Source organism: Macrosteles quadrilineatus, unplaced genomic scaffold (assembly GCF_028750875.1).
Source record: "Macrosteles quadrilineatus isolate MER2022 unplaced genomic scaffold, UCM_ALF_1.0 Scaffold_8__2_contigs__length_117827958, whole genome shotgun sequence".
In the NCBI taxonomy this organism is placed as follows: domain Eukaryota; kingdom Metazoa; phylum Arthropoda; class Insecta; order Hemiptera; family Cicadellidae; genus Macrosteles; species Macrosteles quadrilineatus.
In genome coordinates this window covers 38,482,575-38,509,371 of record NW_026542601.1, presented here as the reverse complement: position 1 = coordinate 38,509,371, position 26,797 = coordinate 38,482,575, and the positions used below count along the sequence as shown (strand labels likewise).

Below are 26,797 nucleotides of genomic sequence, written 5' to 3'. Positions count from 1 at the left end.
TGAAGAAAATTTACCAAATTTTGAAAGTAGGCGTTTTTTGATGGTTAAGGAGTGCGATTTTCGAAAAACGCTTAATAGTGTCTAGTAGAAAATTTAATTCCTGTTCATGAAAATTCTTTCAAATCATTTCTAGCTCGTTTTCGAGCTATAGCCCTTTGAAAAAAAACGTGTTTTGTCGTTTTCAGAGGTCCGCAATTTTGGATTTTTGGGGTAATTAAAATTTGAAAATGGGACTTTTGCAAAATTCACCGTTAATTTAAGATCCCATAGTACAATACTACGCAAATGTCAAGTCTCTATCACGTTTCTAAGTGGTTCAGATGGGCACACCAAAGTCGGCCATTTTTAATGTTATTCCCCATAAGAATAACATGGGGGGGAAATTCAAAATTTTGGGGGGTTTAAAATTTGAAAATGCGACTTTTTGGAATTTTTTGGGTGGTTTGGGGCCAAGAACTACAAGTGTGCCAAATTTCAACTCCCTAACACATCTAGAAGTGGGCTAGAATTTGTATACCTGAGTGAGTTACATAAGCGGCTGTATAGTATTTAGACTACTATTTTATTTACTCACGCGCCATTATCTGTTGCACTAAACTGTGATAGAACCTAATCTATTTGCATTGAAACATTGCGATAGATGAAGCATATGCTTAACCACTGATATTTACATAAAAAACTATAACCAAAAGTAAAAGGGAGATGTTAAAATAAATTACACTTGTAAATTTTTTACCTGGTGTATTTTAATGAATTAAAAGATGTCTCATATTCAGCTGATTAACTGATCAAACCAGGTAATGTTTTGTTTCGGTTGTAGGCCAGGAGGGTATGCAGGCCCAACTACTCATGCATTGGCTCATCCTAGACATCTTCAGGCTTTTGCAATGTCCATTTAGAATAGGGAAACCTCATAGAGGGATCGGACTGTACAGCTCGACAGTTAAGACGAAAGAACAGCCTCGGCTGCCCCAACACAGCTACCTCCAAACACGGGTAACTGTTATCTTCGGTTACTATGTTTATAATGTTTCTGTCCATATTATCACATGATTTCATAACCAAAGCAGAGAGCAAGTATTTCACTTTTAATTCTCCGTGTAAATTCTCAATCGTCGCTACGTATTTGGAAGTTATTGCTTTTCGATTGTTATTGTATTTAAATCCGTAAATTTTCTCATCTTCAAGCTCATAGCAATTCAGAACAAATTCCTTGTAAAACGCAGTTAACTTAACTGGTCTTTTGACTTCCGCCATCCAAGTTTCTGAGAGATCGGGGAAAACAGCCAAAACTGAAAAAATAGTAAAACGTATAAAGTTAAAAATATACATCTAAACGTGTTTAATGGAATTGTCTAAACAATTGGTTATTACTTAGGACATCCATATCTACTGTACTTTAAATACCGAATTCGTTCTTAAAAGATACGGTAAAAAGGTGTAACTTTTATTATTTATTTCATTTTAGTTTATGTCACATACCTGTGTTATCATAAAACTTACAAATCTGAGCTATTCCCTTTATGCCCTTTTTGTTACGTTAAAGGAGTCCCAGGAGAATATCAATATTGTTGAATGTTTAGCAGAGTATTTGTCATATGCTTAAATAATTAGATGATTATTATTGTTTTTCTTGTAATTGTTTACATTTTATCTAGAATAAAGTTTACTTTACTAATTAATTCACGTGTATCTATATTTATAAAAGAGGAAGTTTGTATATTTGAACGTTATAGACTCCGAAACTTCTCGGCAGATTGTAATGAAACTCTCAGGCATTATTAAGCATTATTCAAGGATAGTTCGTGTGAGGTTTGGTGCAGATCCGTCAAAAGGGCTCCGCCCCAGTGGCTCTGGAGTTTCCCATGTTAACCTTATGAGTACTCATATTTAAATGGAATTAAAGAATCTTAATAGCTGTTTCAACTAAACAATTTGATTCTGTGATGATCAATAGCATTAAAAGGTTACAAGATGTACCAACAGGGTGCAGCAATATTAATTGCCTAAATTTATGACAACAGTTGCTAATATCAACCAAGCAGCTCTCATACAAAATTAGAACTGTCAAAGTGAAATTGTGTTTTATGTTAATTTTTTTAATAAGTAATTTTTTTGATAGTGTGTGAAGGAGATACATTTTTTTCGTACCTCGAGGCAAGAGCTTTATTACAACTATTCTTTACAACTATCAGGCAAACAGAAGTAGAAAGGAACGATTCTAGCGAATTAAATAATCCTTATAACTTCATTGTAGTTGTTAGCCTCCGGATTGCCAAATAATATTAGAAAAGGTTTAAATGCCTGCTATAAAGCAATCCCGTAATGTACATAAACGATTATGTAAATAAGGTAAAAACGTTTTTGAACGCTAACAAAATACATGCTTTAAATAAAGATCTGACTTTAAATTACAGCAATTTGATAAATAAAGCCATTTCAGAAAGTAAAAACCTTTTATCAAAAAGCGAAATCACCTCATTGAAAGTAACTAATCCACAAGCCCCTATACTCAGAGGCCTCCCCAAGATCCATAAGCCTGACGTCCCCATCAGACCCTTGGTAAATTTTATGCCAAGTCCAGCCTACAAAATAGCCAAGAAGCTAGATAAAATAATAAAGGACCAAATTTTATTGGAGAATAGTCATAGTATAAAAAATAGCCTTGAACTTTTTGATAGAATTAAGAACCATGCTGTTAAAGATAACTACAAATTGGCATCATTTGACATCGTAAATTTGTACACCAACGTCCCTGTTCAAGAAACAATAGCTCTCCTACACCAAAAGCTCATTAAAAACTCAAGTTTATCCAGAGAGTCGGTAAATGAGTTAGTTTCACTCACAAGAATAGTGCTTAATTAGAATTACTTCAGATTCAACAATGGCTATTATTCCCAGAAAGAAGGGCTGTCAATGGGGGGCTGGCAATGGGCTCCCCTCTCTCCAGTATTTTAGCAGAGATTTTTCTGAACAACCTGGAAAATAAACATTTATTTTCTGATTCCAACCGCTACAAAGGAAAGATCCTGTTTTATTTCGGATATGTAGACGACACTATTGTTTTGTTCAACGGAAACAGTAGACAGTTATCGTTACTCAACGCATACTTATGTGGTATTCACAGCAACATGAAGTTCATATTGGAAGAAGAAAACAATAATTGTTTGAATTTTCTAGACCTCACCATAAAAAAGCATGAAAATAAATTTGAGTTTAAAATATTCAGGAAACCAACATGCACTGACCAGACCATTCACTCAAAATCCTATCATCCGCATTCACAAAAATTAGCTTCATATAACAGTTTCATACACCGATTGCTAACAATTCCAATGAATGAACAGGACTACAACGAAGAAGTAATTACAATAAAACATATAGCCGTATCAAATGGTTATCCAAGTAGTATAGTGGATAAACTCATCTACAAACATAAAAATAAAACATGAACTAATAAACAGAACACTTTCATCTCTGCAAAATTTGGCACCTTTATGAGCAATAAATATAAAAATCTCATTGCAAAAAATCACAGTTTCCTTTAGAACAGAAAACAAGCTTGGTTCATTGTTAAAGGAACGCAGCCCCACGATGACGCAATCTTTTGATAAAACTGGCGTTTACAAGATCAATTGCACCGATTGTACTAAATATTACATCGGCCAAACAAAACGATTCAAAGAGCATATTCCAAAAGGGTCAACAGCCCACCAAACATCATCTTTTGCCGAACATTTAATATCCCAAGGCCACAATTATACCAACATTAGCAGCAATGTGGATATTCTACATTTTTCTAAAGACAGGATATAAACTTAACACATTAGAAGAGTTTGAGATATATAAGGCAGTAAAATCCGACCACCATAATGTACTAAATGACCAACAATTTTTCTCGTCTAATTTTATGTATGACACTGCCATCGGTTTAATGGAGAGGGGAGGTGTGATTGACAGGACGCAACCTGGGATGATAAGATAACGGACGTACACCACTGCACTGACCACTTGCAGTCTGGACTCAAACTCTGCCAGGTTAGCGTCGTCTGTTTTCTTAACTGATCAGTTACCATAATGTCTCGTATTCGTGTTTGTGTCGTGTTTAAATGTTTATTTATTTTCGTGTAAATATGACGCTCTTCGTATGAAGAAAGAAAACTGTCCTTGTGCAGCCTGATGATGGTGTCACACAGACACCGAAACTAGTTGTGCTAACAACAAAATTGGATTGCTTTATAGCAGGTATTTAAACCTTTTCTAATAAAATCCCTATAAGTTGAACATACCAAATGCGAGTTTCACACTCTACACAGAAAATGAAACCTTTCGGAATATCCTAATGCGGCTTAAAAAATGTCTTGGATCCAAATGGATCCAAAACAAATCACAGAGCCCAAAACAAAAACACAACTGCTGTTTCTGTTTGTTAGTACTCTTACACTCGAAATGCATCAGGCATTATGTGACACAATCACTGAGCTAAAATTATAACTGGAGGTAGCACTGCCATGGCAGAAGTCTGTCAAAAGCGAGTTGCTGATTTTGTTAGGTTGGTATAGCAGTAAGTTTTCTTACCATAGCAATAACATGGCTTCTTATAACTAGGTTGGTATAGCAGTGAGTATTTTTGTCATACTTGAATACTTTTAATACTTTAATAATTTTCTTTGAAATGGTGACCATACAAAGTAGGTATTTTAAGCCAAGTATAATAATAGTTATAGCAATAATATGGCTTCTTATGGACACCCACCTCACGCAAACATGGCGGCTGGCGACACGCATCTTTGACATTCAGTGCTACCTCCAGTTAGAATTATAGCTCAGTGGACACAATACAATTGCTCCTGAGACACCAGGTGACAAATTGCATGAAGAACTATCAGACTGAAAAAATGTATGGAACCTGCTCCAAGTGTACTTGCTAATCAAAATAGGTTAATCACTAAAGTTCAAGATACTAAAGAGGGAATTTCTAAGTACGCTCGAGAATTAAAATGTTTGGCAATTGACTGTGACTTTAAGTGATACAATAGTGAACATTCAGTCTGTGATATGTTCTTGAAGATGCAATTCATTCCAGGGTTAAGAGTTAATGAGGTGAGAGTTGAGCTTCTTCACGAAAAAGAAAATAAACTATCATTTAAGTAAGTGGTAGAAGTGGCTATTTCTATTGAACAATCCAAACTGGAAAGTTACGCAATAAAACCTAAGTACTCTCATTACGTTACAGAACAAACTAAAGATGTTAACTATCTGAGTAAACAATCTGGGTTAGCAAGAAAGATTAGAAATGGAATCAAACCTCATATTACCTTTCAAGATTTAAGAGGTAAATGTTACAGATGCGGTAGTGCTCGACATAAAGCTGATACTTGTAAGTTTAAACATGAATTTTTTAGGAAGTGTACTAAGATCTGACTCATTGCGAATGTTTGTCTTACACGCAACAGGGTTTGCAGTGCAAGCGAGAACGCTTACAAGTTGAAATCAAATAAAATTTATGTTGAAGATGATAATGACAACGTTCATGAGGTTTACATGGTGGGAACACCAACTGTGAATGACAAGTTCATGATTAACGTTACTATAGAAGGCAAGTCATTGATTATGGAACTTGATACCGGGGCGGCTTTGAGCTCATTATCATACAGTGATTTTCTTAAACTTGAACTTAATAAACGTCTATTCAAGACGGCAGTGGAAATGAAAACATAAACTGGATAAATTATGAGGCCTGTAGGAGTCTGTTTTGTTGAATGCAAGTACAGAAATTTAAATTTTCACGGGAAACTCTATGTTTTAAAACAAAATGTAGACCCAATATTTGGACGTGAATGGCTCCGAGAAGTCAAGATGGATTGGACTGATATAAATCTTGCGTATACTAACACATCCTGAACTTGATAAACTCCTAACAACTTTTCAGGACATTTTTAAGGCATAAATTGGTGAAATAAACTCAAAACAAGGACATATGCAGCTAAACGAAGGAGCAAAACCAATTGTTATTAAACCACGACAAGTAACTTTTGCTCTAAGGAAAGCTGTTGAAGATGAGCTACATAGACTAGAGAGCAGTGGTATAATCCCCGAAGTTGAAAACTCGCAATGGGAAACACCAATTGTTCCCGTAAAAAAACCTAATGGAAGTGTAAGGCTCTGCGCTGACTACAAGGTAACAGCCAACAAACTAATATTAGATGAGTACCCTATCCCTCGCATCGAAGATATTTTTACACACATGAATAAAGGGAATTTTTTCTGCACCTTGGACATAAGTAATGCATATTTGCACCTTCCTATGGATGATGAATCAAGGTAAATACAAACCATAAGTACTCATTTAGGTTTGTTCAAAGTAAATCGCCTAATGTTCGGCATAAAAGAATCTCCAAGTATACAGCAACGATTTATGGACAAAGTTCTTCATGGACTAGAAGGTGCTGTATGTTTCTTTGACGACATACTCATTCAAGGGAGCACATTCCAAGAAACTATGAGTCGACTAAAAGAGGTTTTTCAAAGAATTACACAATACAATTTACGATTGAATCGGGATAAATGCAAATTCTTCAAAAAAAGTGGGAAGTATTTAGGCCATATTATAGACAAGAATGTTCTTCATAAATCACCTGACAATGTTGAAGCTATAAGTAAAGCAAAGAGACCCGAAGATTTTACTCAACTAATACGTTTCCTAGGACTCACAAATTACTACACTCGATTTGTGCCTAACATGCCAACCTATCTGGAGCCATTAAATAATCTTCTAAGACATGGAAAGAAGTTAACATAGAATAAGGAGTGCGAGGATGCCTTTGTGAAGATCAAAGCTGAAATCACCAGTAAACGAATATTAGCTCATTATGATCCGAGTGAAGCATTGGTACTTGCTAAAGATGCAAGTCCAACTGGCTTAGGTTCTTGTTTATCTCACAGATACAAAGATGAACCAGAGAAACCAATAGCATTCGCCTCAAGAACTCTCACAAAATCAGAAAGGAAGTAAAGCCAAATCGACAAAGAAGCAGTAGGAATTCACTGGGGGTTGAAGAAAATTTTCGCCTATTGTCATGGAAGAAAATTTGTTCTAATAACAGATCACAAACACCTTGTTTCTATTTTTGATCGTGCAAAAACCTTACCTTCAATGACAGCTTCGAGAATGTTTAACTACGCTCACTTGTTATCAGGATTTTATTATACAATTGAATATTTGTAAATAGCCTATATGATGCCATTTTACATCACTTAGTACACTTTACTTGGTTTTGAAAATTATGTCCGATAAATGATGTCCCTCATTGCTAAGACATTCACGAAGTCTTTCCCTGAAGTTGTTGTCAATATTCTCCGGTGTTATTGCAGTACGAGGTCGTCCAGTTGGTTTTCTTTTTAGTGCTGACCCTGTTTGTCTAAAGGTTGACACCCACAGTCTAATCGTTTTCGCATCAGGAACACTATCACATCGGCCAAGTTCGAATCAAAGCCGAAACGCTCATTGAGTAGAAATCACAGAACCGCCATTTTTAATAAACTCCTCCACAACAAACGCCCGATGCACACCGAGCCAAGCCATGGCAACAATGAAAATTGCACGTGCGCCGCTACGTAACAATACCCCCTCCACATCTCTATCCCCACTACAACTCATGTGGTGTCTTGCTTAAACCGGGGAGGTTTTTAGCCGGACCCTGTATAATACGTGAAGGTGATTTCTACGAAACACTACTCCTCCGTTAATAATGGACGGATTTTTACAAACGACTTGTCAAAATAAATTATCTTTTGTGTAGACGCCCCCTTTCACCAATTCCTGTAATAAAAATCCCCGGGCTCTGCCCCACAGGCCATCAAAGTTGGAGTTTCTCCCATAAGATTAACATGGGGGAATCTAAATTTTTAATTGGAAACTTTGTCTCCACTAATTTGAGAGAACGGATGGGCGTAGAAACTTGGTAGGGGTGTCCAAAGAAAGGTCTTGGTTTGTAGATGAGTTATCAAAAGAAAACTAAGCAAAATCCCTTAGGACTCTGCCCCAGAAGCCTTTAAAGATCCCTCCACAGAGTTGTTTACATTTTGGCCATGTGAATAATACTTTTTAATGAAACAGCTGTTCATTTTTAAATTGTATTTCAAACAACACAGATTTATTGGGAGTTACTGAATTCTACCAAATAGGTATTTGCAATGTTATTTTCTGATTTTAAAATTGATTTTCTTCTTTATCATGGTGTCTGTTTTTTCACCACTTTTGCCTACATTTTATCATATTATTCTACACATATCAAATATTTATGTAGAAATATCTGCTCTTATCATGTCTAATAAAATCCAAACATAGAAACTTTGCCTAAAATGGTACCCATCTTAACAAATTATTTACACCTGCCTATATTACGGACTTTGGCGCACTGGGTTGGTAACATTATTGAAAATAACACGACATTTTTGGCTGTAAAATATGGTAAAAAGAGAAAATACTATTAAAACAGCCACTGTCATGACAGAAAGGTCATATTCCTTTTAAACTAGATCACATAAGTTAATCCTTTACAGGATACGTTGATTAACAATGCATGTAAACGTCAATATTACGTAACAGCCTATTTACAGTAGTTTTGCTTTTGTGGAAATGTCCCATTGCTATGTCATTTGTATCATTTGTTGCCAATGAAGCCGCATAAACTAGGAGGCCAATAACAGTTCAAAAATAAAATCCAACTTCACTTCAAGTATTCCACTACACCTAACATTCCGTAGATAGATTGAATTGACAACTTTATGTTATTGATAAGGCTGAGACAACTAACTGACATCCCCCATGTCAAGGAATTACAGCTTTATCAGTAACCCCACAATCAATTTCTGAAAACTATGCTAGAGGGTTCATTCATTGGCACAGAAGTACGATATGAACTGACACGACGTGACGAAGGGAAATCAAACTGACACTGTACCGGATATACCTCCCTTTCATATTAGAATATGTCTTCCCAAAAATATTTTCTTTAAATCATATTACACTGATGAATCACGGAAGTGTTTACCTACAAAAGATCCACCAATACGATTTTAATACTATTTAAAGGTACTTCCACAGGAAGAGATACCAGATAACATACCAATAGTAGATAACTCCGATGACGTACGGTATGGGGAATATTTTATTCATTGAATGATACAACAAATTTGGCAACTAACGCAATTAATATCATTATTGTTTTTACACTTATTACTCTCTAAACAATGCTAAATGCTCAAAATATGTATATTTCACCCAATTTATCGCAGTTAGATGAATTAACGTAAGCCTTGAAAGTAACCGTCGATTTCGAAGGGTTTCACCTGGTTTTGTATATTTTATGAAGACATATCAGTATTTATTTGAAGTCCAAAGTTACTACATATGAGTACCTACCTATGAGTAAGACTACCTACGTAATAAGACTATAGTGTCTAAAAATCCGTATGAAATAATCATCATTAGCGCATTAATTATCACATTTCAATTGGCGTATCATCATAAAAACACCCAGAAGATGATTTCGGATATGACATAACTATCTTTTCTTACCTTGTGAATGGTCCATTTCTTTCTTAAAATCCTATAAATGGAAAAGAAAAAGGTGTTATTAAAATACAACTAAAACTCCCGTTTATAAGCTAAGCTTAAAATATCATTGTCAATAATTTACCTTCATTTGTTTGAATTTTTTTCTTATCAAGCAGGAAGATCTTTCTTTCGGGAATAAATGCGTCATGGTTTATGTATGTGTACACAAGTGTGATGTAATTAAATATCTATCTCCGACGTCATCTCCATGTACATTTTGTTCTAAGTAAGCACGTTTTCTAACTGTGATGCTTTACGTAAAGCTGCTCACTCACAGCTTTCTAGTTTTTTGTGTCCTAAAACGCTAGGCATAAACCGGGATTGTTTCAGCGAATTTAAGTAGCTTTTAGTTTCATGGTAAGACTTGGACCCGGGACCGATTTACTTTTTAATTTTGATATCCCTAGAGGCCTAAAACACCAACCGTATATTTATTTATGTATACTGCACCATTTTATAAGCTTTCCAACCACAACTATTGAGTTTTAGGTCTGCTTATGTACACTTTAGTGGTTTAAAGAAAACATAGAAAGTCACCATAAAGCAATACTTGTATTTTTGTTTTAGTTTGAACAGTGAAAACACTAAAAAAGTTCCCTGTTTTCTCGTATTCAAACCACTAAGACAAAGAAAAGCATATCTAAACCTCAATAGTGTAGCATATTGTTGGAAAGCTTATAAAATGGCGCAGTTTGATTACATATTTGGCATTTTTCTTGCATACAGGGTGGGAACGGATGCTATTTTTTGCCTCTAGGGACCTAAAAACGAAAAAAAAATCGGTCCCGGGTCCAGGTCTTACCATGAGTACTACGGTAATAGCTTATTCCCTATATGGGAAATTCGCCAAAACATGGTAATTTTTTAAAAACTTAAAATAATTCTTTGGGTAGCAAATTTTTAGACTTGGAACCTCTAATATACACCATCACCCTTAATTTACTTTGTACTTACATCAATGCATTTTTGTCACACTGAGTACCAATCACCCTGTATATATTTATACATTTATTTGTACACATACATATGTGTCCGTTAGCACGATAATTAGAGCAAAAATGATCCGATTTCGATGAAATTCAGTGCAAACGTGTAAACCTACGTTTATTTTAGAGTTTGTGAACCACCATGATGGGAACAGAATCTTATGAGGAAATTTATGGGGTAAAAATTGGGTTTTCTCACTTTTGACCCCCAAAACATAGAATTTCCCGATTTCTCCCTAGACTATTTTGAAGAGCTTCAAAAGTCAAGTAATTTCGTATATGGAAGTATTTTTGTATGGTTATTGGTTACGGAGAAAATTGTAAATTAAAAACTCCTATGTTTTTCTTATGATAATAAGTTAACTGTTGTAGTTTGCTTGTTTGTGGAAATATTTAGATCAAACTTGGTAAATCTATTTATTTTATTCTAAGCTATTGATATTTTACTAAAACACACTTTATTACCCTCCCTGTTGTCAGGAAACCTAGGTACTCGTTAAACCGAATGTTATCTGAATAGATTTAATTGAAAATCAAATTAGGCACATGGAAATTTGCTTAGACTGCAGGATTGCTGCGGTGGGGGTATTTCACATTACTTCAAGCTAGACCTAGGGGTAGCGGCATTATCACTTAGATGAAGTCCGGGGCTATAGAATACATGAAGTCCTTAGGTGGCTTGGCGGGATTTGAACCCGGGACCTTAGGGACTGAAGTCCCGCGCTCAAACCACTACACCAGATCGCTCCCCAACACAACACAGCATTCTAGATAAGCAAAAATTACAACAAAAAAGTTATTTAGTAGTAAGCAAATGGTTTAACCTAATAGGAAAGGTATAAACTAAGTTGCATTCTATATGGGGTTTTAAGCCTATATTAATCGATTTATTATGAACAATTAAAACAAAAAATAAATTTTGTATACTATTCAATTGTTAACTGGATACATTCTTCACTTAAATTGAAGGTTAGCTATTCAAGTTAAAACTAAGTTAATTCAACAAATATCATCATACCTCTGCGTCTTGCAATATCCATACTGTGACGGGAAGTTGGCTATTCGAAAATTCTTTTCCTTTGCACTCATGGTTTTCAAAATACGCCCAATTGCCATTTGACAACCTTACTTCCATTTTGTTGTTTTGGACGTTTATAATGTTTTTGTCCATATTTTCACAAGAGGTCATGATAAGTACCATGTTCGTACCTTGTTCATCATTGGAAAGAATAGACACGTACTTTGCATCGGAATGTAATTTCTCTCTTTCTTCGTCATTTAGTTCGAAACATTTCAAAACGAATTTGGTCCCAAGTTCAAAAAAATGGATAGTGATTTTGAGGTTTTGTAAGATACTATAGGAGTCTTGTTGAGAAATAGTAAGAACGTCTTCAACTGGAAATCAAAATCATTATCAATCAATACATAAAGTTAATAGGAACACAAACTTTTATGATAACAGTAAGCCACAGCATACTAAAATTTAGGCCTATGATCTTGATGAGAAATTGTCCAAAATATATTAATCTTTCGAAAAACCTTCCTTCCCCTAAGAGCATGAACCGTAATGAAAGGGTGGTATATAATCACATTAAAAGTATTGAAAATGTGTAAGCTGTTACTTTTGTTTTTATTTGTATTTTTTTGTTTGTATTTTCCTGAGTTATACTTTTAATTCTCATTACGGATTTTCTCTATTCACATTACGATGGTATTTCTAGTTTTGATTATGCCACACAGATTACTGCAAATACATAAGAGATTTTCAATAATATAAGCAATAAGTGCGATTGAGCTTCGCCTCTATAATCCGTAGTAGGTGCGTAAAAGTTATTTACAGTAGATTTAAAGAACCGCATTGTCCTCTTCTGCATTCGCACCCCGTGTCAAAGCACGGCAGAGAAACTAGTCTCTATTATCAGTTGAGTGTTTTTAATTGTTTGGAAAAAGTATAGAAACCCCATCTTTAACATGTCAACGGGTAACACAACGAATACTAAGCTCTGCGCACCTTTATATATATACATATATCGTTATATATTGATACACCTTATCATCCGTTTGCCCAACTGGCTCAGAGCAGAACAGGATCGTTAAAAAATCAAAACCCATTTAAGGTGCATGTTGTCATCACAGGTATTATACTCGATGGAGGTGTTTTTAGCTCGCCGGGTTTGTTTTTGACTCGAGCCGTTCATAACTAATCGGTACGATTTGTTTTGATTGTATTAATGACATTTGCTTCAAGTAGTATAACCGACTATCTATAAATGTGAACTTTTTGTATGATAATAATTTTTCCTGGAGTAAATTATGATTAGTATGTAAAGCCACATCAAGTGACACACCATTTCATGGGCATTTACAAAATAATGGTATCGGCAAAAGTTATAGGTCTATCTCAACCCAATACGATATAGTGGTTATGTTAAAATACGTCAAAAATTAATTTATTGTTTTCTCAGGGTAATGGAAATTAAAAAAAAATGACGGTCAAATATTAATATCAAATAAAAAGTACACTCTCGCACCGTATATAGATGTGCTGAGGTTATTTCCCCTCATAAGCAAAGCCTTGTAATAGTAGTAAATTTTTAGTTTTCGTAAAAACTTTTACGAGTGTCTTTGACATTATTTACGTGAGTTGCGAACTCTACTTTACCTACAACAGTATTTTAATTACTAAAAATCACTACTCATATCATCGAGCAGAGGTAGCGTTTTTGTTTATAACCTCTCATTACCACTGACAGCTGAAGTTCAAATCATTACAATTTTACTTCTTCTCTCTCAATCCTTCTTTAAACTGGACCCTGAACATTGGGCTTTAAACAAATGATCCTGGCAAATGGCACGGCTGATCTTTTAGGCAGTAACTAAGCTACAAGGATCATCTCGCACAACAATCTATACTCATCCTTTACTCATACTTGGGTTAAAATACGCACCTAGATGGTGACCCCATCTCAGTGATTGATAATTGATAATTGTTTAACAATCACACTTATAATAAAAACAATTTCAGTAAGCATTTAGCAAAATACGTAATATAGTTACATTATAGTAGGTACAATTTTTAGTTTTTGTTTTCTAATTTTTCATGGCAAAAATATACAGTGTAAACTTTTAAAAAGTTTAGATAATTTTACTCTCCCACTCTAATTTATCCACAAGCTTGATCACACGGAATATACAAACCTATCGTCTCAAAATGTAATAGCCAATAGACCTTTTACCTAATTAAATTATCACCAATTCACCAAATCATTGTAAAGATTAAAACATAACACATCCTAGAAGAGCATTTGAAGTCGTATTTTTATCAATGTATTTAGATAAACTAATGTATTAACATTTGACTTAACCTAGATAAGATTGACAAAGAGTATTAGCATTGACTGTTGGATATTGAAGTATTGATAGTCAAAGGTATTAGACAAATATACATATAATCACTTCTTTTAATTTGTATCATTACGGCATAATAACACAAATTTACGTTTAATGCTACAATTAATTTTTAGGTGTCTAACTTACCTTTAGATTTAGCAACATGTGGGTCTTCAGAAGGATCATTTGGGCCCTGTAAGATATCACAATATATCATATGACGTATATTAAAAACTAGGTGTACAATGCAGTTGTCTGCTTGCAATATTGAGCGGAGCTAGCATATTAATTCAATACTTTTAAAGTCAATGCTACATCTGTTCCTCGTAAATAAGATTAAATACCTTACTTGCAGTATCCAATGTCAGATGTATATTTGGTTCACATAAATGGAATGTCTATTTGCGGTATTCAAAGTGAATTATAAGTCTGGTTCACGTAAATGAATTGTCTATTTGGAGGAACCAAAGTCTATTTTTAATCTGTTTAGTGGTTGTTATTATTATTATTAAATATTATTTGAAACAAAAGCAGGAGTTTAGTATAAGAGCTTCGATTGCTTCGCTTCGCTCCGCTCAATTACTTAAAATAAATACATGAAACTAGTGGCTTGTAGGGACACAAGTCCCTAAAAAGCTCAATAATATAAAACAAATTATTCTAATATTTAAACAAACTAAGAAATATATAATATATGTGTCAGAATAAGTATCCCTATACGCCATATATTTTGTGTAAAAAATAGTTTGTTGTTTGTCTATGTTTGCCTTTGTAAATGTTATTTTCAATAAATCATTCGAATCACTACATAGGTTTAACTCTGCTAAAGGCAGCAAACATATAATTAATTATTTATTATAGGTAACGTTATCATTGGTTTTATTATATAATACATTGCAGAATTGACTGGCAAAAAAGTTATCCAAATGTTAACATTGCGTACTGGCTTGATGATAAATCACGATCAGCTGTATTGAAGTAAACAAAAATCTGCAGTAATTGGCTTCTAATGCTATTCTTATGTTACATTTTACATTACATTATGTGTTTTTTTTATATCACATTTTACGTTTTATCTCGTTTTCTGGTAACTTAATGGGAATTCTGCTATTTTTCCCGAGTCCCTGGGGTCAAGACCTTTAATTAAGACCCCTCCCACTTTTCTGCGACTTACCAGACGTCCACAATTTTCTGGTAAAATTTTTTCCTTACAGAATTATATAAAAAGGATGTGTAGTTGCTCTGTTCAGTGAGTCCTTTTTTATTCAAATTCATACCCAAGTAATTCAAATGTTCATTCACACTAAAATCAACGTAATGATGAAAAAAAATGATAATATTGATAAATTACAGTGACATGCATTTAACACGCAATACTAAGGCCTAAACCTACCTGAGGTCTAAGAGAATACCACGATGTATCAGGCAAGTGTTTATCTTGAAAACGAGTTCCTTTACATTTTGAGTCCTTAAAGTACGCCCATTTCTTTTCATAACTATATTCGCCTAGCATTACTTCAAATTCGCTATCCTTAACGTTGATTGCATCTCCAAGACTGTGATGACAAGATTCGGGATATATGGCTGCCATCGCTACAAATCCACCCCAAGATTTATACGTTGTGTAGAGGATTGCTACAAAGCTGCTGGTTACATATTCATCCTTCCTGACCTTAAAATGTTCTGGTTCTCTCATTCGGAAACATAGTACCCTGTGTGTTTCCGAATAAAAAGTTCTTATATAATTGTGGGAAGTGAGAGCATAGGCGGGTATCAGCGTAGAAACATCACCAACTAGAAAATGTAGTCAGTAATTAGTGATTTAATAATTTTATGGGTATTGGCAATTGTTTTGGAATGAATGCCTTGTTTATGACTATACTATTTAACACGTCAACATTATAATTTAAAAGTAATCTAATTACAAAATTATATTTTTTTCACCAGACCTGTTTCATAAAACCCCTATAATACAGTGGCTGTATTACAGGACTTTTAAATTTAAATTTACAATCTTGTAAAATCATGTTTAAAAAAAATAACTTGACCCTTATAACTTTAGTGTAATATTTGCCAGTAACTCACAGCTGTGAATGGTATTTTTAAATATAGTTTTGATAATATGTATAGTCGTCAATAAGAGAAAGTATTGACATTATTGTCGTTAATTGTGTGTAAATTGTTTAGTAATATTAGGTTATTGCTATAAACCAGAAGAAAAATGCATCCTGAACAACAAACCAGTAGACTATAAATTTCAATTAGTGTGATCGGATTTTTACTGAAATATTTCCATAAACGAGTCATATGTTTTTCCCACGATTCTAGTAATCGTGGTTTTTCCTATTTAAGTAACATTATATTTAACGAGTACTAAGACTGACTTCTACGGGGAAGGGAAAGGGGGGTTTTATCAAATCTTCATAGTAGTACAGGATGAAATGAAAAACTTTCAAAATTTGATCAAAATATAGCTATAACAAGCAAACTACACAAGTTTTTTCTCCATTAAAATAAGATTAAAATTTTCAATATATATATATATATTTTTTTTCCGTAGGTAACCTTTAATGGCAAAACGATGTTTCAATATAATATCTTTCTAAGATTTACATTGTAGTTGTAATACAAACTGGGAATTTCCATGTATTATTGATAAATATTTGAAAAACTCATTTTTTTTTAAACATTTTAACTTCATAACCCTATTTTCATGACCCAATCTTTATGGTTTGCGATCTTAATTACATTTATTCCACACATAAAATTCACTCCAAATTATATCAAAATCTGAACATTAATGTTTGTAGGCTATGTATTTTTTAACATCTTGATACGATTCTTTCCTTAAAATGTTTGGCCTCTAAATAATAACAATATTGTCCTTTTCACTATGACTACTAGATCCATCCATTGTTTTATATTTACTACAACATTTCACGTATCAATGTATCACTACTTGTTACTTGTAAAACGTTTATGGTGGTTTAGAGAGTGTTAAAATATCCACCAATTTACAGGTTCTTATTTTAATAAAAGGAGTTACTTTTTATGAGACACTACCCTAAAAGTGTCCTGTATTATTTACTTGTAATACTTGAAAATCACCTGTAAGTTATTTTACAGGAAATAATCTCAAATTATCAAACACAAACTTGTAACATTAACTTGTAATACAGGGATTTTACCTGTATTACAGGGCCTGTAACTTTTATGAAACAGGCCCGGAAGCCATCAAAATAAACAATATCCAATTTTACGACTACAATCCCGATTTGTAAACAAATTTCTCAACAATAAATTATTTTTCTGCAATACAAAGAGTCATAGTGATTTGAAGAATATATACCAACGAAAATAATAGTAATAATTAGACTTTAATCTTTCAACCAATGACATAAAATGCCATATTATGTTTTAAAATATAATATGTGTCCGTTTTTTTATCCGAAGAGTTTTCAGAAAGTAGTATTTTTCAGAAAGATTCTAGATAATGATGAACATATCTACTAATAGTTGGAAGATCTAAATCATACTATTTAATAACAACCATCATTGTGTACTAATTTAATAAGCGAAGCAAAGATGCATTTCATAATTGATGGTACTTTTTGAATAATTTGAATTACTGACTAAATTTAATCGACCTTTAAATTATCGTGAGGTATTTTTCAAAGCATGAACAATTTTATTAGGAATTCTACACAGATTGATACATCCCAACTTAAAAGCTTTTTTTTTCATACATGATCGCATTAAAACCCTTTCGACTTTTAGTGACGGTATTTAAAACTTAAACGTGCATCATAAGAGTGTATAATTCTGTATTTGATAATAGCTATTACCTGTCAACCCTTCTGCACATTTTAAAGGCACGAGCACCTGAAACAATACAAACTATGATAACTCCTTGAAGTAGCGTTTACATAACAGTATCAACATTTAAATTTACAAGGCAATATTATTCTTTGTTTGCAATTATGTCCCACTCGAATCAAAGATATGATTATATTGTTATATTAAATTGAAAATGGAAATACAATAATAAATTAACTGTGACATCTACACACACACACACACACACACATATATATATAATTTTTTTTATATAGTTTCCAATGCATTTTATACTCACCATGAACAGCAATAAGAACAACATGCTGGGAACACTATCCAGCCGTTGTGCAACTCATAGACCTGGATATGCAACGATCAAGCAGGTGGTGCCAATCAAATATCTGTTTAGTGATAGATTGAGCTAATAGGTGTAGCCTTAATTATTGTAATCGTCAGCCATTTTTTAAAATGCAAAACCTTTAAACCTTATTTTTTAGCAACCTATATGATATGTTGTTTGTGACTCAATATTTTTTTCACCAAAATGCGACATTTTACCTGTGTAGTATTATTTAACTGGTTGCTTATACCCAATACCCATGCTTTGCAACGGAAAGAGGACGCGGACGAGAATATTTTAGTTATTAAGAAATTGTTTCTTATTCATCATTCGTTTTAGAAACAAAGCTTAATTTTCACCGTATATTTTGATACAATGAGTTTTGTTGTATAGTGAGTTAGAGGTTTAAATTTTCTGGGAAACCTAGTGTGGTGTATAAATGGCGTAGTGAAAATACTGTAACTTAAAAATTTAATTAGAAAGCTATTCTTACTTTAAAGCGTTCAGTACTATTTTACTAAGAATTAAATGGATGCAATGTTTTATGTCATTACTCCAAATAAACTAACTTTATTTGCTTTTTTTAACAAACAAAAACAAATAAACATATGATTATAAATTAACAGAAATTACCAGGGGCTTGTTTCATAAAAGTACTAATATTATAAGCTAGTAATATAAGCTTACTAGCAGAGTACCCGTCCTTCGTACGGGGTTGGCAAGTAAGTATAAAATGCTTATTGTAGTTATACCCTATCTTTGCGTTTGCGATGTGAGAAAAAACGGTTTGAGAACATTTATTTGCTTCCTCAAATTTACGGTATGCGATAGTATTACACAGCTACCATAGCCATAATGTTCTACTACTTCGCCTAGACAATAGAGAAAGATAGATTATTAAAAATTCGCAAAATATCATAAATTATTCACGAAATTAAAAACATAAACATAACTGTAAACAATCCTACTTTGACAGTTCTCATTATCACAGTTTTTTGTTGCCGCTTAGTTCAAATTAGCTGTTTTCATAAATATTGAAAAAATTATAGTGCTGCACCCTGTTGGTAAATCTTATAAATTTTTAATGCTTTTGCATATCATAGAACCAACTCTTTTAGTTGAAACAGCTGGCTAAATTCTTTAATTCCCTTTAAATATAAATACTCATAAGGTTAACATTGGGAACTGCAGAGCCACTGGGGCGGAGCCTAAAAGTATTTTTGAGATAAGAATATGCCTATATGTTAATCGGGAATGTGAGCTATCATCATGCCAAATTTCAGCCAATCCGACCAGTATTTTTCGTGTTTACTTGTCACAAACATACATACATCCATACATCCAAACTTTCTCATTTATAATATTAGTAGGATAAAATTTTATTTTATAAGTTGGTAGTTGTCTGTTTGGTAAAAAAAATACAAACTAATAAAATATTAGACTAATGATATAAGTTATAAGTCAGCTGTTGCATTATTTTACATGTTATATAATTTTTTTGTATGATTTGTAAGGTTAATTTTGACTGCACTATTTTAACTTGATCAAAATATAAAGCGAACGTGAAATGAAGAAAAAAAAATTGAACAAGTAAGAGGTATACCAGCGATATTACTTTATGCATATTATCAATGCATTGATAGCTTAACAAATAAACTGTCAGAGCTATTATTACGTTATTTACGAATTATTTAATTTACTCCTACATCGTCTGGCCAGCGAACAGTGTCCATCAATAAATTTTGATTAATTTCATTTACAACATTTTTTATGACACGGCAAACTGTCCCTTTCCACACGCCGTGCATATCTGCTATGCAATGGTATTGTACACCGCTACCAAACCAATGAAGTGCAATTTGTAATTGTTCTTTGGGTGTTAATGCATGGTTCCTATTCGTTGCGTTCTGTAACACAGGCTCGATTGTATTCAAAATAATATTGCAATTTTCATAACTTCAATGAATATAATTCATTTCATTTATAACTTAACCTAAACCTTTCATAAAACTCATGAGTTTATTCAATTTGAAAGTAGGAAATCCCTATTTTAAAAATGTTCTTGGTCTTCTAACCACCACTGTTTCTTCTTCATCACTTGACCCACTTGATTGCATCTCTGTTTTAATAAAATATTTATTATATTTATACTTTGCTACATCTGATAGAAGATACACGGTAAAATTTTATGTGTCAAAAAATGCTTATAATATATTACTCCAAATGTTTGTGTTATAATTTTAGTTTTGATTGTTTTTGAAACAAGAGCTGTGTAAACACTAGTATTATAACTGGTATTTTGGGGCAGTACTCTGATAACTTGATTTACAAGCTTATATTTTTATGAAACATAATACTAGTATTATAATGTAATAATATCATGTAAATACTTATATTAAAAGCTTATATCTTTACAGGGGCTTTAAAATAAACTGTTCTTTCAACATCCTCCCTTTTAAGTTTAACAGTTCTTTAATCAACTTGGTTTATTTATATTTATCTTTGGACAGTTGTATGATTCTATTTGACGTGTATTCTCAGACAAATTTTGTTCACTGTTTTCCTCTTTTAAATAAGGGGCAAGTTTGAGATGGAATCGATTTCTCCTCACGTTTCTTTTCTCGGTTTCAACAATATATGAACGAGGGCTGTCCAGGATTTTCACAGTTTTACCATGTATTAGGTGTACATGGTAATGTTATTGTGTACCTAAGGTCCACAATCCAAACTGGGTCTCATATCTGAAGAGGATTGAGAGTTTGCAGTTTACGTTTTCTATCATAATTGTGTTTTTACTTCTTACGATATGTTTCTTTTCTATCTTCCAGATCCTTTAGATGCGAGACCAACAATAAACTCCTCAACTGTTTCGTAAATTTTTTGTTGTCTTTTAAAAAAACTTTGCTCTTTCGAAGATTAAGTTCCTCCGTGGAATAAAATGTTTCTCAAATAAATCTAAGACTTTTTCAAATGTTAGTGCTGATTCAATTGCTAATTAAAAGGTGCAAAAATCCCAAGCTTTCTCACCTAATGTGCACATCAGAGTGCAGAGTGTTGATTTATTTGTTCTCAGACTCTTCAGATAACCCAGCTGCTGACCGATACCTTCGAAATCGTGTTTTCCATTTTGGCCAATCTGCTGGTAGAAAGGAGAAAATAGCTTGAGGTTGAATAACTGAAAGTGTATTTTATACAATGATTGATTGAGCTACTTAAATTTTTGTATTTATTTTTTCTGCTTCTTTTAATGTGTTCTTGGTCATTTTCGTTATCTTCATAGTCAGATTGTTTCCTTCTAGGATTTCTCTTCTGAGGCATAGCTCTAAACCGCTGCTACATTGTACTGTTTTATGTCAAATTAACTAATTTTATTTACCTTTTTTTAAATTAATTAATTTTAATTAATCAACTAATTAAAATTAGTTAATTAATTATTTTATTAATTTATTTTATTTAACTAAGTTTATTTACCTTTTTTAACAAACAAAAACAAATAAACATATGAATATAAATTAACAGGTTTTATAAAATAAACTGTGCTTACAACACGTACCTATTTATAAACTCTCCTTACATTTAAATTAAATAGATATACACAAATCTAACAACACAATATACACATATTTTAACTTGATTCTTTGACAGCTTTGAAGCCTCTTTACCTGTATTCATTTTACATAAACTTCACAGAAAACCATAAGACAAATGTACCAAACCTTTACCATATTTTCTAATGAAACATAAAATTCTTATTAAGTGGCACACACATTTCCGCAATGTAGATAAACATAAAAAAAGAGTCTATATACAGGATGAGTTTTAATTGTCCCCCCCCAACTTTTTTCTACATTTTTTAACAAGGTGGTAATTTCCGGCCGCCATCTTGGATCCACCATATTGGATGCAAAATATTTTTTTCAAATGTAAAGGTGGGGTTGTGACCCATTATTTCAAATTAGATTTTTACCCTGATTACAATGCCACAAACCGTTTTTAAAAATCTTGATTCATTAAAAAGTAATGAGGGCTTTTTAAAACTTTATTTTCAGCCCATTTTAACATTGTGCATTTACAAACTAAGACTATAATCTCAAAATAGTGCTAGATAAAGATAAGTATACACTACCAGTCATTGTCAACATATTTTCTCTTTGTTATGACTGATGTATTTTTTTCGGCCGCCATCTTGGATCCGCCAATTTGAAATGTGATGTATTATTTTAAAAATGAAGGGTGTGTTGTGACCCATCATTTTGAACTACCTTTTTAAGCCAAACTCAATGCCGCAATAATTTTTTTTTGCTATCAAGTTTTATTTATGAGATATTGCATTTATTTGGTTAAAAATGTGAATATTTCAAAATCAAAATATGAAAATGAAAAACGGATCATGGAATTGAGTTCAGCTTAAAAAAGTAATCCGAAATGATGGGTCATAACACCCCCTTTATATTTAAAATAATTTATCATATTTCAAAATGGCGGATCCAAGATGGCGAGCGAAAAAATACATCAGTCATAACAAAGAGAAAATATGTTGACAATCACTGGTAGTGTATACTTATCTTTATCTAGCACTATTTTGAGATTATGGTCTTAGTTTGTAAATGCACAATGTTAAAATGGGCTAAAAATACAGTTTTAAAAAGCCCTCATAACTTTAGAATGGATCAAGATTTTTTTAAACGGTTTGTGGCATTGTAATCAGGTGAATAAATCTAGTTCAAAATAATGGGTCACAACCCCACCTTTATATTTGAAAAAAATATTTTGCATAGGCCTACAATATGGCGGATATAAGATGGCGGCCAGAAATGACCACCTTGTCAAAATGAAGTACTTACTACCCAACAATGTTTGGAAGTGGTCTGGGATTGATATTTGAAAAAATGGAGACAAAAGTTGGGGGGGGGCATTTAAAACTCACCCTGTATTTAATTTACATAAAGCGAATCAGTTCCCACGAAATATCTCGAGCTAGGAAAAAGGTAGCATGGCCATTGAAGATTCATATTAAAGGTTAAGGTCCAAGGACGGTGGAAAATATATCAGAAGTGTCAAAAATTACCCCTGCTCTGCCTCACAGGCCGTCAAAGATCCCGCCATTTTCTAATGGCAGTACTGTTACAGTGGTATTCATTGGTTTCCACAAGCTGTTGTAAACATACCAGATGTAAATATTGCATATTTGTAGGTTTATTGATTTTTGAGTTATTTCTTTAGGTTGGAATGGTAATGTAGTGTTGAAATCTATCATGTTAGGAGAATACCACAATTAAATGTGTAAAAAGGTGTGTATTTAATTTTAATTTATATACATAACTTAAAAGCAGCAATTGCTGCTATAGTCCCCTAGTAAAATTTAAAATAGAAACGAAACCAATATTTTACGAATTTGTATTTTTATTGTAAAATTAAAATCTTATAAAATTGTGGTGCAGTTTCTATTTTAAATTTGATTGAAACCAATGTTAATAGTTGTTCATGAAGATAAAATAGTATATTTCATAATTAGGGCGTTAAGTGACTCTTTTCACCCGGAGTTCAAGTTAATAGCATTATGATCAATGCGAAACTGTTGCAAGTTAACTTACTCAAACTACTAATGTTTATGTTTATTACAACTAGCGACGACTGTGATCCATTTCCAAGTTTCACTTCATCTTCTTTGTGTAGTTGGACTATTCACGTATATATTAAACTTAAGTCCAAACCTTTAAGTGGTCAGCAATATAATTACTTCTTACCACCTGGGTCTGATCGATAAGTTGGAGGCTGTGCAGAGGAAGTTCGTGAGACTACTGGGGGTTCGTCAGGGACTGCACTACAGGGAAATTCCATTTGCTGGACTTCAGGCTAACTTTTTCCTCCCTGACCTGGAAGTGAGACGCTGTATAGGAGATGTGCTGTTCCTTGCTAAGCTTATCAGTGGTCAGCTGGACTGTCCCATGCTTCTGTCACAAGTGGACTTCCGCCTTCCATCCAGAACTCGGTCACGTGACTTGTTTAGCAGGCGCCATTACCAGCGTTCCTACGACTTCCACGGTCCACTGGCAAGGATGATGAGGCTTGGGAATGGTCTCTGCGACACGGTCGACCTATTCTGTGACAGTTCAACTACCATCAGAAGACGGATGCTCGCTGCTCCCTGGCCTATAGCTGATTGATTCGGTGGATTGAAAGTCTCTTTGCTTTTGTAAATAGTCATTTCTGCTTGTTTTGCATTTGTTGTAATTTCTCGTAATCTCATTGAATATCAAGCATTTTGCACATATATACTATTTGTATTTCTGTATCTATATTTCTATATGTTTTTCAGTATATTTTTGTATTTGTATTTCCTATATATTATGTATTTATATTTCTGTGTATTTCTGTATTGTATTATCTGAACTTTTTGTATATTCTTTGTATGTAGCCATGTTGCATCATGCCTCCTATAAGTATTGGTATTTGCCGTTGGAATGAAATAAACAAATAAACCTCAATCTTCTGATCACAAATGGGCATATAGGCCTAGACCTATTTAATTTTATAGATTGATTAGTCAATTTTAACTGATTTGTTGGGAGGAATTAATCAAAACAAAACCCAATGTATGGTTAGAAAATGGTTTCTGATCACAAAAGTTAATTATTAAAAATACCTTCAATTGTAACAAAAGCCGTATAAGGTAAATTGCTTGTTTTAGATAGTTGAATTAATAAGCTTATGCCAGTATAAGGGATCGATCTGAGGACCTTAGCTTGTAACTTCGAAAGCTAACTACTCCACCACGAGTGCTTCGTTGACAAGTGATCCAGTACAGGATCATAAATAGTAGATTTACTTCATTCGATAAAATCTTGGCAACTTGTTGAAGTTTGCAAATTATCAAAAAGAAATGTTTATACAACAGTAATATTAATAACCCCCCAACAATAATTTAGCTCAATAATAACCCTTTGAATGTCTAGCTCAGGACCAGGCCGACATAGGGAGCAATGAAATATCATCAATGAAAACATTAGATAGTCGCTACAAATTAATCGCAATACTCAACAAAAAAATTTATTTATCCTTTCAGGATCATTTATAGTGTTAAGAGAATAATATTGATAACATTTAGGCCTGCAAAACACAGTGTATAAAAAAATTGAAAAGTAAACAATATTCTACAAAATTTTATTTGTAAAATAGTATTTATATGATTTACTAGATACTTTGCTGGATCAAAAATTCTATAGAATGGTCTTGTTGATAGATCAACGTTCGCCACATCGATCGTTACATGTGTATGACGCACGGCCCAAACTACACATTGACGTATGGTAACAACTGTCAACCATATGTTTTTGGTACAGACAGACCGATAGAAAAAGTAGAAAACAACTCTCCAACAAAATTATTTAACATGTTATAGACAAAATAACTATAGGTTTTGTTTTTAATTCAAGCGATCCTTAGAAAAAAATGCAAAATTCACTTGCAGGTAAACAGGCGTGTCTTCAGCCATTGTAGACCGACCATTAAAGGTACCACAGTGTCTTATGTAACATTTATGTATTGTAGTTTCCAAGTTTTGTCTGCAAAGAGGTACTTTAAATAACGTATCGTGTGTTTTACTATTGAAAATAGACCTAAGTTCTCAAATGTGTTGGTTTGTCGTATTTACTTAAACTTAGGTCTATTTAATAGTAAAAACACGCTAGTAGTTGAATTGTAAAACAAACAGTTTAGTTATATGATAAAAATAACATTGTTAAAGAAAATTTGTAAACAAGATTATGGATTCACTTGTTAATAGTTTACACAAAATAATAATGTTAAAAAAATCAGTAGTCCACATACAAGATAGTTTTAGATTTGTTGAGTGTTAAATAAAACATAGTTATAATTGTTTCATTTTTGGCTTTTGCATGACACACAGAAAAAAATCGAGTGATCTGTTGATTTCTTTTGTTTATCGTTTCTCAAACACCGGTGACATTTAACTCCCTGACCTCCCTTTGCCAGTTTTAGCGAATTTCCCTATAGGGAAGTAGCTATTACCGTAGGTGGCACGGTAAGACCTAGACCCGGGACCGATTTACTTTTTCATTTTGATGTCCCCAGAGGCCAAAAACACCATTCGTTCAAATTTTTATATATGTATATATATATAGACTTATATATATATATATATAGATATATATATATATATACGTCCGTGAACGCGATAACTTGAGTAATTTTTGTCCGATTTTGATTAAATTTGGTTTAAAGGTGTAAAGCGGGATAAACTTGAATGAGTTCGCGAACCAGCACGATCGGACCATGGGAACGGGGCTTTACGGGGGGTTTTATGGGGTAAAAATTGGTTTTTCTCACTTTTGACCCTCAAAACACAAAATTTCCCGATTTCTCTTTAGACCTTTTTAAAGAGCTTAAAAAAACAAATTTTTTAGTATATAAAAGTATTTTTGTTCGATTATTAGTAACGGAGAAAATTAAAAAAATTGTAAATTTAAAATTGCCATGTTATTCTTATGGAGAATATAGTCAAATGTTGTAGTTTGCTTGTTTATGGATATATTTTGATCAAACTTGGCAAATTTATTTATTTTGTACTAAGCTATCAATATTTTACTCAAAAACACACTT

At 33.0% G+C, this 26,797-nt stretch overlaps 1 protein-coding gene across 1 annotated transcript; it reads right to left on the bottom strand.

The window, feature by feature from the left end:
* Nucleotides 1-747: 747 nt before the first annotated feature.
* Nucleotides 748-18,185, bottom strand: LOC128999222 (uncharacterized). The gene is made up of 7 exons (XM_054425616.1): nt 18,134-18,185; nt 17,844-17,880; nt 15,392-15,792; nt 14,146-14,191; nt 11,627-12,003; nt 9,584-9,614; nt 748-1,292 (listed from the first exon to the last, which is right to left on the bottom strand). Exons 1-7 carry the CDS (start codon nt 18,155-18,157, stop codon nt 865-867), a joined length of 1,344 nt encoding a protein of 447 aa, XP_054281591.1. The 5' UTR covers nt 18,158-18,185; the 3' UTR covers nt 748-864.
* Between the last annotated feature and the right edge of the window lie 8,612 nt (nt 18,186-26,797).

What these genes read in the sequence shown, in the direction of transcription:
- LOC128999222 (XM_054425616.1), bottom strand. Translation starts at nt 18,157, where the DNA reads ATGTTGTTCTTATTGCTGTTCATG. An exon ending in TGTTCTTATTGCTGTTCATG is followed by an intron (nt 17,881 to 18,133) that starts GTGAGTATAAAA and finishes GTATTGTTTCAG; the next exon opens with GTGCTCGTGCCTTTAAAATG. An exon ending in AGAAATGGACCATTCACAAG is followed by an intron (nt 1,293 to 9,583) that starts GTAAGAAAAGAT and finishes CTATTTTTTCAG; the next exon opens with TTTTGGCTGTTTTCCCCGAT.